At 51.5% G+C, this 14,542-nt stretch overlaps 1 protein-coding gene across 2 annotated transcripts; it reads right to left on the reverse strand.

Annotated features, from left to right (window-relative positions):
• Positions 1-1,399: 1,399 nt before the first annotated feature.
• On the reverse strand, positions 1,400-13,111 carry POPDC2 (popeye domain containing 2). Of its 2 annotated transcripts, none has more exons than XM_005231094.4 (4): positions 11,900-13,111; positions 9,432-9,540; positions 5,848-6,211; positions 1,400-1,847 (listed from the first exon to the last, which is right to left on the reverse strand). In XM_005231094.4, exons 1-4 carry the CDS (start codon positions 12,442-12,444, stop codon positions 1,762-1,764), a joined length of 1,104 nt encoding a protein of 367 aa, XP_005231151.3. In that variant the 5' UTR covers positions 12,445-13,111; the 3' UTR covers positions 1,400-1,761. The 2 variants fall into 2 exon arrangements, with proteins under 2 accessions (XP_005231151.3, XP_027633637.2); XM_027777836.2 differs by having other exon boundaries at positions 5,710-6,211.
• Positions 13,112-14,542: the final 1,431 nt, after the last annotated feature.

Here is a 14,542-nt window from a genome sequence, read left to right on the forward strand (position 1 = left end):
ACACTCAGGAGGGGGTTAGAGCTGAGCTCTGACAGCCTGACAGAGATCCAGATCAGCTGGTGCCATAAGAGTTTCCAGGGAGCTTCTTGTTGAGGACTGGAATATAACTTCAGCAGGCACCTGTGAGGGGCAGCATGTAATACAGCCCAGCCCCATCCACTTCCTTCGGGCAGAGGTGTAAAGCACTGTGACAGATGGACGGAGTTTCACTGTGCGTTTCAGTTCCTTTGCAGAAGAGACCCCAGCAGCTCCGGTGTTAATTTGCCGGACACATTTCCCAGCCGTGAAGGGCAATGGGGTCAGGCTGAAGCAAGAATGTAGCAACAGAGCATGGTGAGAACCATTAGCAGGATGATCCCCAGGCATGGGGCAGCCCCATTCTTCTGCCCTGGGGTGACTGCAAAGTTAAACAGTGCAAGGACCTGTGTACACCATGGAACCCACATACCCACCACCTCAGAGGCCTCTCCAGACCTCAGCAAGAGTGCCAGATCCCAAGGGCACAGATCTCACCCAGCTGAGACTTGCATGCCGTGCCCAACCAGTCTCCGGGGCAGCCCCTGCGTGAGCAGCCCAAGGCAGGTAGGGCTGCCTCCACCAGCCCCACACGCAGAATGGCCGGGCCCCTGCGTGTCTGAGCCAAGAGGCACTGAAAAACGCACTGCCCTGTGCCTGCTGATGGAGAGAGTGATGCTCCTCACTCCTTCCCTGGATATCTGCCCTGCAGAGGCTCATACCCTCACCGCCCAGGCTGGTTGCACCAGGCACTGTGGGACAGAGGATTTCTCCACCAACACTGCCATCTCCAGTTCCCTGACAGAGGAAATGGCCGGGGAAGCTCATCAGCCAAAGCCTGTTGCAGCAGAACCTGAAAGAGGCCTTCCATTTCCATACTATTTTCATCTAAGATATCACACTTCTTCCTGCCAGTGGCTGCTCTCCCCAGAGACATTTTGTACTCACTCATTTCTTCACTTGGTGCACGCACCCCACGGTTGTCCCCCTCTGAGCACAAGCGAGACCAAAAAAAAAAAAAAAAGGGTTCAGGCTCTCCTTCTTGCCTACACCTTCCCCCAGTCCTAATTCTTCCCCTTTCTTATTCCAAATGAATCAACTCAAACAACTGACCTTTCGCCAGAAATCAGTAACTTCTTTGAGAAGTGGTGCTTGTCATAAATGAGAAATGTTAACTCCTGGAAAAGTAATTTCTCATCTTACTAAAGTGGATGCCAGTGAGATGCATGATAGCACATCTTCTTATCATGCTCTCCATTGCAAGCCCATTACCAAAAGTGTCAGGCAGCTCATTTTCCCCTGTCCTTTCCCCTCTGTGCCTTGAGATCACCTCAAACCTTTTGAACAGTATTGTCTCCCTCTCCAAATCCTCAAACACCAGCAGTTTCATCTCTGATTTTAATGGCAATTATTAAATCAAAGGGAACACAGATTCTGTGAGCAGGCTGGTATCGCTTGCAGCAATATCGGCGTACCTTGGTATCACAGCTGCCGACGCACCTCAGAGGCAGGACTAGAAAACAAACCGTGGAAGCACACTGGGGCAGGCAGCTCTGGTGAACAGCCATGGGGTGGGAGGTGCTGGAGTGTCACACCACAGTCTCACGCGTGTGCTTCGTGTGTTCCTGCGTGTACATGTCTGCAGGTGGATGTCTCAGCGCATGCTAAAGAGTGTCTCTGGTCAGAAACCTGTGTGAGCGTACGCTCCTTTGGAGGGGCTTCAGGATCATAACAGCCTGTTGTTCCCTAGAGTTCGGGGGTCTGAGTGGGAGCCAACGGAGCTCGTCCTTTGCAGAGAGGATGGGGAGAACTCCGGAGAAGGTTTCCAGAGGCTGCAGAAGGAAAGCAGTGGAGAGGGGAGGAAAATGAGAGTGAGGCGGGGGAGGAAAAAAAAACCCCACCATTATTATCACAGGAATAAACCTTAGTTCTAAATTTTTACAAGACACAAACCTCATGGAGCCCACCATTACCTTCCTTCCCCCTCCCCCCCCCCCCCCGCCTAGATCAGCATGCATAACTATGTAATTCTTCAATATGTGATAAATCAGAAAATGCGGTTACAGACCCATTCTGAGACAGCAAAACCACCCCACCCACCCCCTGCCCAAAGCGCCTTCAGTGATACTGGTGAAACAAAGTCCACAGCTCCTTTGATTTTGCCCTCAAAGCAGGTGTAAAATGATTCTTGCTATCTTGAACCAAGTAACAGGCCATCAAGCACCCACCCACCCATCCATTCACCTCACCCACCAAACAGAAAGCCAGCCCCACGATGTAACTGCGTAAAACTAGGTAGCAACAGTTCCACATCTTGCAAGCACGTGATAGCAACAAACTAGAACAAATGTGGTATGAAAAGGGGAAAAAGCAGGTGACTTTTGGTTGTTTGAATATTCATGCAAGGAATAAAGCTTAGTTTGCTATGGAGCATTGAGCTATACGGCAGTACCCTGTTAAAGCAAGCATTGAACAGAACCTTTGAACCCATCTCTTTTAAACAGGCAGCCTCTAAGTTATTGATGTATCTCTCCTCCTCAGGCAAAGAACGTGCTCATCAGTGGGATATCACTGTCTTGCTCATGAGACTAGAAACTTCAGGAATGGTAAGAATAGTAGGCCAACATATCTCCCAGGAATATTTTCTTCTGCGTGATCTTTGCAGCACTTTGGGCATTCAAGAACTGCCCTCCTGCACTGTGGTATTGCAAGGTGGCCATTGTAGTGACAGAAAACGAAAAGGAACGTGATCCATAGAAGCACTTGAGCACGGGGAATTTAGAGAGCTGGAAGGTGATTACCTGGGTCGGACATTGCTGGGGGAGGAGATGAAAGCACAGACAGGGGAAAGCCCCAGGGGAGCTCTGACCTCTGGGACCACAAGGTATCACTTACTTTGAACAACAACACTGCAGGGAATATCCCTATTTACTATGGATGTTGTCAGCACTTCCGAGGGAAATGTTATGGGAGTGCTTTCCCTGGGCCAAGGCAGACCTGCTCAGATCATCAGCTGAGCTGTGGCAAGTGCTTGGCCGAAAGGGAGAACTGCAGCTCCTCTGTCTCACTGGTTTTTGTGATTGTATCACTAAATTTTACTCAAGTCGCTGTGGAGTATTGTCCGGTTATGACAATGGCTGCTGTACTGCTGGGATGGAATGCGATTAGGATGCCCAGGCAGTAAGCACAGTAACAAGGAAGCACTCATTCCACTGTTATGAACACACTAAACAGAGTTTGTGTTTCCTTGTCTTATTACCTTAGAAATTAAAATACCACACTGGCAGACAAGCAAAATCCTCCTCATCTCCCACCCCAAATACTGGCCTCTGAAACATTTGGGCTTTTATTGCAGGTCTCCACTGCAAGTATCAGCACACCCTGATACCGCCTCATTCACAAGATCTAGAAAGACAAAAGCTTGCAGCAACACATTTTAAAAGAGTTGTGTGAAAGGAAGAACAGCTTTGTGCTGTGTTGCACGAGCTTTCCCCAACACACATGTACACATATACCTCTTGTGTGTATGTTCACAATATTGACTCATTACCAAAAATGGGTGGAAATGATTCAAAAAAAAGCTACGGTGTTCCTTGCCTCCTCCGTTTTTTTTAATTGCATTTGACATTCTGATTATATGAAACTTGATCAACTAGGAGAATTCTGCCAATAACCTGAGGATGGATATCCTTCTGCTGAGAAAACAAACTACAACCAAAGCATAGACAAAGAGACTTCACATTTACAACACTATCTGCATTCATTCTTGATTGCATGTATTCAACAGCTATGCCTGACAGTTAGGAGGATGGCTGTCTCCTAAGTGATTCAGTGCTCCTGTCTCTCCAAGTAAGGACTGAAAAAGCTGCAAAATCATATCTCCTGCAGTCTACCAAAACCAGGGACTTCACGTTCCTAGGAATTCTAAGCTAGAAAACAAATGATGATTTTTTTTTAATTCTTCTCTATGCCTCCTTTTTTTTAAAAAAAAAAAAAAAATAAATCCCAACAACAGAAAGCCTAAGCAAAACTCTTGCTGACCTTTTATCTGATTCAAGCAAAACCAAATACACTTGTTCCTTCCCTGGCCAGTTTCTTCACATCCCAGATTTTAAATCTGGAGGCATGGAAGCAGTACAGGAACAGGCACGTGGCTCAACACAAAGCAGAACTGTAACTGCAGTAAACAGTAAGATCTTCCACTCTTTTCAAAAATTAAGAAAAGCAACAGGATAGAACAGCAAAAAAATCATCTCCCACCACAGGGCTCCTGCAAATAGCAAGTGCTGCCTGTCCCACGCAGCCTTTCCATGCAGAGGACCGGTGAGGGACGGTCCCCTTGCCACCACAGTGGTGAGGCTTGTGCACAAGCGCTGCAGGGTAGGGAAAGTTACCGCAGACTTGTCAGGGCTCATGCCAGGAGTCATTGTGTCCTGCTTCATGCTGCCTGCCAGTGATGAGTCCACAGCCCAAGCATTCGCAGCCCAGCAGCAGACCCACGCGCGTGCAGGGAAGACCCGAGTGCCGTGGTGCACTTTGTTCAAGGATGTCTGCTGGAAGATGGGCTCCCCAGCTGCAGCCTAGCCCTGCAGCTTCCTCCCTGCCACGCAGACCCAACTGGGACACACGCAGTGGTCGCTTCTAGGACAGAAATCCCAGTCCCAGGCTCGGTTGCTTGTAGCTGGATGCCAGAAAGCAGCTATTACGGGGTGGCAGCAGGAATGCACATTTCGAAGTCTGCAGCTGGTGTGCAGCAGCTGGCTAAAAGCAGCTCAGTGTGGAAATTTTCTCTTGGCTATTTAGATCTGAATTTAAAGCATGAGCCACCCTCCTGTCTATTTCTGTTTGCCTGTGTAGCTCTTCTGCCCCAACATCCACGAGGCCCAGGATTTTTTCCCTTGCAGCGTAAGGAGCTGGCATTTTGGAAGACAGCATCTTATTCCCACTCACCAGAAAGCAGTGTTTGGGGCATATTAAAACGATGTTTAACCTGTCAGTCCAGGGTGGCTGGAGGCAAGAGCTGTACACACAGGGCAGTGTTTTCAGTACCTCACTGATCTGGCTGAGACAAAGCTCAGCAGAAATAAGGACAGAGCAAACGCTGGGATGAGCTGCGGTGTGCAGCAGGGGGAAGGACTCTGAGCTTTCTCCCCCTGCCCAGACTAAGCACTTGCAGGCTGTACAGCAACTCCTCGCTATCAATCCACTGTAAACCCTGGAGCTGTTTCTACCCCTGCCAGCATCTCCTGGGTTGTCTGCTCTCTCACCTGCACATGTCTTCCTCAGCTCAGTCCTGGAATATCTCCAGGCACAGCTCTAGCTCATGGTGAACCAGGCTGAGCCCTGTGGCGTCTCTGCAGGCAGCTGTGTACTACCCGCCAGCCTGGACACTGTTTCAGTTTCTCCTGAGGGATGGGGAACGGACAGGGCAGGGAAGAGTTTCCTACAGCCAGGTTACCGGCCCTGCTGCCCCAGAGCGCAGCTGGTGCCTGCAGTCAAGCCTCTACCCTGCTGCTTTTCCTTAAGGAAATCACGCAGCTCAAGCCCACCTCCTGGGACTTCTTGGGGCAGCAGGCAAAAAAAACACTGCAGGGGAGCAAACCCACAGCAAACGAGTGCGAGAAGCCGGGGGCTGCCACCCTGCCTGGGCAGTTGGGTCACGGGAAGGACTTGCTTCTGCAAGCGGGTACTTACGCGGGGATCCCACACAGGGTGAGGCATGCCCGTGCCAGGAGTGCCCTCACTTCATATACTCCCCTTCGCTCACATAGTCCATAAAAGACCCCGGCAACTCAGCAAAATCTTCCAAGACAAGACTGGTGGAGTCCTCACCCAGCAGGTCACTGTCGGGCCGGGATGCCCGGGGGCGTGGAGCCGGCGGTGGTGGTGGCGGTGGCTGCGGAGGGGGCTCAGAGACAGCCTGGCCAGAGGCAGGCGGCGGCTCCTCACAGTCCTCCGACTCCCCCTCCGAGGAGGCTGGCCCGAGGACGTGGTAGAGGCTGGGCAAGCGGATGTCGAAGCGAAGGCCAAACTTGGCGAAAAGCTTCTCGTTGAGGGAATAGAGCTTCTCTGAGATGTCGTAGCCCAGGTGGGAGGAGAAGAGCCGGGCAATGTAGCGGTCCTTCCTCAGAAGGAGATACAGCTTCTTCCTTGGCCAGGTGATGAAGCTGCAGTCGGTCTCAGCCGTCAGCGTGACCTGTGGGGCAGGGAGGGAGCGGAGTCATGCCTCGGGGCTGCGTCTTCTCTCCAGTGAAGGCCCCCAGCCCCTCTGATGCCCGCACTCCTTGGAGGCAGCAGGGCTGGAGAGCCAAATCGTCCAAGCTGAACGATCAGATAAATCCGTACCTGCCTCTGTTTCCTCTCCCCAGGGAGCCACAGACCAGTTTTTCCTATGCACTCAGCGGCACGCCCTTGCTTACCCTAGCCACAGGGCTGGCTACGTTTCACCCTCCCGCTTTCAGATGATGCTCCCCATTGACACTCGAGCGATGTAGCTGAAACGAGCAGGGCAGTACAGGCAGCCTGCTCCCTCTAGAGAACTCTTACAGAGCGGGGTGTTTCTGCATGCCCAGCGGGTAGCCCTGTGGCAGGCGGCTAGCCTATCCCGCTGCCAGGTTGCCCCTGCTCCAAGAAGGCCACCTGGAAGGCTCACCTGGTCACCCTGCGCCAGAGGGGTGTCCTGTCTCACCAGCTCTGCGGGGCACTGTAGGGCTGAATGGCCTTGAAGGACATGCGGCACAGCTCGGTGAGAGAGGAAATCAAAGGGGTTTACTGTGTTTGTGTGTAGGTAGGGAACTCACCTCAGGTTTTGTTGGGTTGATTTTAGAGAACATTTTGTTTTGCTTTGGGTTTTGCCAATGCAAACTCCTCCCTAGCTATAAGACCACATTGTTAATAATAATAAAAAAACATTATCTAAACCATAACTGTATATTGTAAAATAATAATAATAATAATAATAATAATAATAATAATAATAATAATAATAATAATAATAATGATAGATAAGAAACACAAGAAGGGTCAAACTGCCTTGGGCCAAAGAAGAACATCCGAGTGTAATGGAGACACTGGCATGTGAACTAGTGCTGGAGCCAAAATATCCTGGGGGCTCCCTTTCACTCTCTATCCAGGGGTCTCCTTGGCCAGCCATCATGGCAGAGGGCCACTGGGAAGCTGAACACAGCTTGGCTGCATGTGTGTGTCCTTGGGTTTGATATTTAACGCCATTGCCATGCAAGCAGCTGCCTTATGAAAGGAATATAGGAGATAAAACCTGAGAACTCTCCCAGGCCAAGGTGAGCAAGAGGAAGGGTCACACGGAAACTGAAATAACCAGAATCTCATTTTCCTAACCAGCTTCTGGCACAGTGATCAAAAGCCTCCACTTCTTGTGAGGGATTAAGTGAGATGTAATAAGAAAACCTGCCTCCTAACCAGGACAGCAGGGCAGATTTCACTCATGAATCCCCCCCAACAAAGCACTCCGGCATCGGCAGAGCCCATAATTCAGCCTTCAGGGGAAAGTGCCAGCCCTGAAACCCAACTCCTTCAGGCACTGGGAACCAGCAGTCCTGTGGGAAGAAGACACAGCCAAAGTAGAAAGCTCAAGGAAACTGGCTCTCCTTGTAGACTGAGTCACCCTTCTGTCATTTTTCAGTGGGCTCAGGATTGAAACTGCTCAACCCAGAGAGCCATGGGGAAAACTTGGGCAAGAAAAACCTTTTATGCCTTCCTCCAGCAAAGCCTCAGAGCCAAATGTGCACTTTTTAAACCAAATTATTAGAAATAAGGTTGAGAAATGCCAGAGTGTTATTAACTACTCAGGTAAGAGGGACTAGTGGGTCATACAGCTGCCAAAAGCAGCACGTCACCATGGCTAAGCACAGCCATCAAGAATAACGTCCTGGCAGGAACATGGACTGGTAAAGCCTCACCTGCTCAATCCTGGTTTCACACAAGCTGCCGCTTCTTCATGCTCCTCAGTGCCCCACCTAGGACTCTACCTCCCCATCCTGGGCCAGGCACAGCCAACCTCCCGGACCAGCCCTGTCTCACAGAGCAGGAGCCAAGAGCGTGATGCTGGCAGGGCTGGTGCAGCCTGGCACCAGCTTGCTCCCAAGCTGTCTCACCTACCACAGATAAAGACACTCAGGAGGTTTGGAACATTCAGTTCCACAGAAATCAGCTCAGAAAGTGCTGCAGATGTTTTCGCAGGTTGCATGCCATCCAGATGGCCATTTCCCTGCCGGGAGCACTGCGCAGCCATCCTTCTCTCTGCTCGACTCTTAGGCAAATTACAGTCCAGGAGCTAGCAGCAGACTGCTGCCGGATCGAAGCCCTGTGCAAAACATGAGATACCCCCACCCCTAGCACAGCCATGCTGTCGTTGCCCTCTCTACCCCATCATCTTGGCCCCACATCCCTATTTCTTCCCATGAGCCGTAGCCCTGTACCACAGTCATCCATCTCCTGCCACTGTTCCTCTTGCAAGACTGTCGTCAGTGGCAATAGCATGGCCTTCAGGAGCGACCACCGTGACCCTTTCACACATGGGCCAAATTCAGACCCAAGGAAAGCAGATTCGGAGAGCTGGCCTGCTTTAACCAAGTCTGAACATGACTGCCCTCATGAGAAAGCATCATCATTCCTTCATGACTGCCCCATGCCCCCAAGGGATTAGCAAAATCCCTTTTCATATGCGCTAACCAACATATTCTAGATTGACAGCCTGACAGGGATCAGCCTGTCCTGGGGTGTGAGTTAAAGGCAGAGAGATGTGGGCTTCAGTAACCGCCCCCAGAGGGAAAGCCAAGCAAATACTGTGGGGTGTTGACAGCAAAAGCAAAATCCTTTCAGTTGCTGCAAATAAGAATTGGTCTGGCCTCTCTGCAAGGGATTCTTCTGCTCAGAAAGAACCATATTCGGGTGTGAATCATCCCTTCTGCTTCTCCACCCCAAACACATCACCATCAAAAACTTCTGTGAGGAACAGGATATTTACGGATTTACATCACTGCAGCATATTGTCATGGCTGCCATCCTGATGCTGGAGCGATGCAACCTGCTAGCAGCGTGCAGGGCAAATGCATCAATACAGGTACCAGGGGATGCTGTAATGGAAGAGTGCCAGTGATCCAATACCTCATCTCCCTGCTAAACCGAAAGGAACACCATGCTCCACCCTCCCTCCTATCAGCTGATAGTAGGAGCAGCACTGAGGTCTTCAGAGGAAGTTAAGAGAAAAGGTAACACAGCTGATCACACCATCTCGTGCTGGCTAAACCATGAGGAAGGGGAGGGAAGTATTCCCAGTTAGCTTTGAACGGCACAATGAGCCCCTCCGTCCCCTTCTCAGACATGAAACGAAGCAGCGAGGAGCAGAGCTGGGCTGCTGCGGGGCCACGCGGGGTTACCTGGAAAGTTCCTTCCTCAGAGGGTCGCAGCGACTCCCATTCTGGAGAATCCAGGAACTGGTACGGAAAGACATAGTGAAGGAATTGTCCGTCCTGGCTCACTCGGACCCTGCAGAGAGGACAGAGGAGGTGCACAGGCTTAGGCCACAAAACAGATGTCACGTGAACCTGATCAGCTTACACAACGGGCAGGCAGCCGGTCCCACCAGGGAGGAGAGGACTTCTCATCTCATGCCTGTCTCACACCCGCTCCGGGACAGCTGCAGATGCTTCGGTCTATGGGACTGCCCCTCCTTCCTCTGTGGGACACGTTTGCTGCCACTTCCCCATAACCCGTTTTCTGTTTCCTGCTACAAAGCAGCCCTCACAGGTGCAATGCCTGGTCCTAAACCAGGGCTTCTCAGCCCGCCAGACTGCTGCTGCTTTTCAGGTTCTTCTAAGCCAGCCTGTGGCTCTTTGTACTTGGATCTCCTTGTCCCCAGGGTTGCACGAGAGCATTCCCTACCTTGATGCTGAGAAGCTGTTACACCCAGAACCCCCTCATTCCTGACACATCATGCTGCAAGCTCACAGTTTGCTGCACATTACTATTTGTTCTCTCTTGGCCTCCCAAGTATTCTTTTCTGCTGCTTTTGCTACAAGCGTCTACCAGTGTCAAGGTTGAACTTGCACAGAGCTCTGCTGTGGGAGCAGAGGAGAGCTGCACAGGCCTGGGGCAATGGCAGGGCACTCTGGAGCTCTATTCATAACTCTGCACCACCAGGTTTGGGGCCTCTTGCCTCCCTGTTGCCACATTCCTCCACTGTACAATGCACAAAGGCAATTCTTGCTTTCAGGAGTTAAGGCTCAGTTCACTGTTGGCTTCCAGCCAGCTGGGAACGCTGCTTGGAAGGGTCAGGGATCACAAAGCAGGTTTTCCGATCCAGGCACATCCTGCATTTCCAAGTCCCCCTTGTCTGGCTATTGCTCAGTTTAAGAAGGGGCACCGTAACAGCAGCAACGCTCTGCTGAGTCAGCAAGGACCTCACAAGGCAATAGAGGGGGTACCAGGAAACGCACATCCAGTTGCAACTCCACGGAGCATCCTATACGTGCCAAAATGCATACTTCCCACTGCAAAAGAGAGCAGCACAACTACCCCACCAGCCCCGGCTTACTGTCTGTTGCAGCACTTCCATGCCCACAGAGCAGCGTCGGATTATCCAGTGCGGGGCAAGACAGCACAGACTCTTCCTCACTAACATGACTTGCAGATACAGTAAACTTCAGAGCAGCTGCTCAGCGCGGGTGTTTCGTAAGGGGAAAGAAATGTAATGAAAACACACGTACCCAGTTTCCTCCCAGCGCTTTGCCATTCAGCACTGGTCAGTGGTCTCAGAATGCTCTTACATTCTACAAAGGGACAAATAACAAAAAGATGAAGGACAGCCCTTCTTCTTTACACACCCGCTCACCAGAGAGGATGGACCACTGCAGTAAAACACAAGCCCCAGGTGATGCTGGGTTTGTCTTCCCAAAGGAAAATCCTTGTGAGACACACTCCTACAGCTCAGCACTGCTCCCGTCTACAGACCTCCTTCCCTTCCCACTCTCACCTGACGTTAGTGCCAAGTGCCTGGCAGCGGCTGGGAAGCCAGTATCATCACTATTCGCAAGCATTTGGATTTCACAAATCATTAAGAGATACGCTCACTAAGGCATGGCACAGGAGCTCAGATGAACAAACGCTAGTACTCCATCAGCACAGTTCACTCAATAATCAAATCCCTAGTGTGACTATCTAGAGGTCCCTGAGGTCCTCCTCGGTGGTCCAGAGGAAGGAACATCATGAATGCATGAGGACGCAGGGAAAGGCAGAGGCCTGATGAGGCAGGATCCACCCCTGGAGTGCTCTCCCTTTTGATGAAATGACCCTCAAAGTGAAAAATGTCACAGCCCTAGGACTTGAGGTGTTGGGAGCAGGGTGGAACCTCTCCCTGAACACTGCTGGCCACGGGGGCCAGGGGAACTGAGGACTCAGCATTCTCAGTGCACAACCATGCACATCACAGAGGCGTGTCTGGTACCCCCAGAGACCACAGGTCCAGACACGCTGCCTCCCTGCCTCAAGAAACACTCTCTCACAGCCAGCCTGCTCTGATCAGAAATAAAATCCCTTTAAAATGATGGAGAATGAGGTAAGGATTCCCAAACAGTATCACAGGCAAGGCTGAGCCGGCCACTGTACTGCGCATAGCATGATCCTGCAAACTGTTCCCTGAAATACTCTACTTTAGAAGAACAAAAGCAAACAAAAAGTGACCCCCAGAAGTGGGTTACCCCCCCCCCCCCCAATAATCAGATGCATATCTCAAAGCCCCTTCAGAGGAAGGAAACAAACCTCACCCCAATTTCTACAGAGGGCAAAAATACAACAATAAGCCCCAGCGCTCTGCCGTCAGACTTTGTTCAGAAACCGGAGCCTTTACCTGCCAGACAGCAGCAATGAGAGGCGGTCAATGGGCGTCTTGCCCTCCACCGCGTAATTCTGGTCTCTGACTAGTGACTGGACTTGTTCTTCACAGCACTTCACGATTTCTTTGTAGACTTCCAGGGGCACCTGCAAGGGCAGGTACATGGTCTTGTAGAGGAGGTCAAACTCTTCTGGGATGGTGTCTCTGCGGAGCCGGTAAGCCAGGTGAGCCAGCTGAAGCAAGCAGGCGAGGACGAGCACCATGTTCCAGGTGAAGATATCCAGCCCGCAGGCACTCAGCCAGCCCCACAGAGCATAGCAGAAGTAGCCTGGGGCCAGGAAGCCAAAGATATAGAGGGACCCAAAGATGCCACTTCCCCCCATGTAACCCAGGAGGACGATGCAGCTGGCCAGATGGTAGGCTGCTCCCTCCATAATCTCCTTCCAGGCATCACACACCGGAGGCTGGAGAATAACCTGGTCCCAAGAGAGGCTGCTTGCGCTCATCCTTCCCCACTCCCCACCCTCCCCGGCCGTCCTGCGATCAAAACGAATTGTCATACACGAAGGGTGCTGCAGAGGTCTGAAACCAGAGCTGCTGGGTAGCCGTTCCTCCTCCTCTTGAGCACCAGCCGGTCCCACAGCAGCACGCTTCAGAGTGACATGTTAAAGCGCTGCTGAACGCTTTTGCACCCGAAAAATCCCCAAAGGGCTCGTTTCTCCCCTTTGTGGCTCACAAACCGGTGGCTGGCCCCCTCCTTAGCCACACCAGTGAGAAAAGGAGCTGGCAAATATGAGGCCAAAAGAGCTCAGTCAAAGAAAGAGGAGAGGCCATTAGCTGGAAAACTTGCAGCCAGGACAGAGATCTCGTTGCACTGCCTCTCTCGCTGCCCTCTGGCAAATGGAAATAGCGACCGTGAGCGAGCAGCGGAGGGAGCTGGTGTGGAGCATGGAATGTGTATCACTTGGCAGCGCAAAGGAGAGAGACCCCAAATGGATAACCATGTTTGGAATTGAAATCCAAGGAGCAAAAGCAGCGAGGAGAACAGAGAGCAAGCACGCACCCGATACTTAACATAACTCAGGCGCCCAGATAAGCCCAGTGCAGCGCGAGGAGGGGAAAGCAGAGGGGAAAACAACCAGCTTATCGCGGTGAGCTCCAGCCAGCCGCGGGGCTCCACGCTCCTGCGAGAGGGTGACTTTCACCCAGCACAAAAAAGGGAAAAGGTCACCCCCGTCTCCTGCTGTGGCTCGTAGCGGTGGCAGGGACTTAGCTAAAGAAGAGAGGCCGGTTCTCGAGAAAAGCTTTCCACCCAGGCGCTGCAGCACAGCCTCCCCTTGCTCCAGGGAGCTCCGTCTCGTGGGGTGCTGTAGACCAAGGGGCACGACGCAAAGCTCTGCATGGGCAGTTGTGATTGCAAGGGACAGAGCTAGAGTAAATGAGCCGTTGGGACCCAGCTGCATCTATCACGAAGAGCCTATCCTGCCTAAAACTTTGGCAACGTAACACTTGGAAGTGTGTTTTGTGGGGAAATCCTAGTAGGATTCTCCCACCTCACAGATAACAGGCTCCGTTGGGAAGCATCCTTCGGAAACACTATCTCACATTTTTATTGCTCATAGCTATTTGGACCCCCCCAGCCATTCATTTAGCACAAAGAGGAAAGCAAACACTTTTCACTTGTGTAACCCAGGGCACAGGCACGAGAGGCACCCGCCGAATTCAGTCCTCCGTGGCCAGCTACAGAAAAGGCGCATAAAGGCAATTTCTCCCTTGCTTCGAGTAACACGTTATCAGTCATCCAGGCAGGATCTGCCCCGCTGCCAGGAAGCAGTTACATTTCAGGCATTGACGCAACCCGCACAGTCAGTCAACAGTATGAGGTCAGCCTGCATGGGTCAGTGGAGTAGAGATAGGGTTTCAGGGGTGGTCGTGTTTCAGGCCCAGCTCGCAGCTGCCCTGCCTAACATGCCATTCCCACTGGCACCATTCGCTTAAAGACACACCGGTCGCCGCTTCTACACACAGTGCTCTGGAATAACACTGTCTGCTGGGTGAGGCTGAAGCAACACTTGATGGCAACCTTAAAGAATTCGTGGTCTCAGGCAGTACAATCTATCTCTACAACAAGTCCACGTGGAACACGGGGCGGTACGACTCCTGAGAGCAGCCACGCCATCTGGACGGGCTGCCATGTGGGAAGGAAACCAGACAAACTAAGCTTTGCACAAGGGATAAGTAAATCCACTCAGAAAGATGCTTTCCATTGTGAAGTGAAACAGGGAACCCTGTCTCCAGTGGTCCCTTATTTAAGTGAAGAAATAAATCCTACTGGCTGAAGCAGAGCAAGGCTCAGCTGCAAGAAGTATGGGGGAATGAAGGACTTCATTTCTCTTCGCCTCCTCTGCAAAGAGGGAAAGATGATCTTATAGCCAAAGCACTCCAATAAAAATCTTGGGAGCCAAGTTCTGTTTTTCACATGGTCGCCATGTACTCGCTAGATGATCCCAACAACTTGTCTACCTTCAGGTCTCCACGAATAATCAGTATTACAAGGGGCCCTCTCACCAGGCCGACATTTGACATAATGGGGAGATGGGACATCAAGGTTGGGAATGCTTACAAGAAAAGATACTTTGCGTAAGATCTGAGAGACAA

Source organism: Falco peregrinus, chromosome 6, assembly GCF_023634155.1.
Source record: "Falco peregrinus isolate bFalPer1 chromosome 6, bFalPer1.pri, whole genome shotgun sequence".
NCBI classification, from domain to species: domain Eukaryota; kingdom Metazoa; phylum Chordata; class Aves; order Falconiformes; family Falconidae; genus Falco; species Falco peregrinus.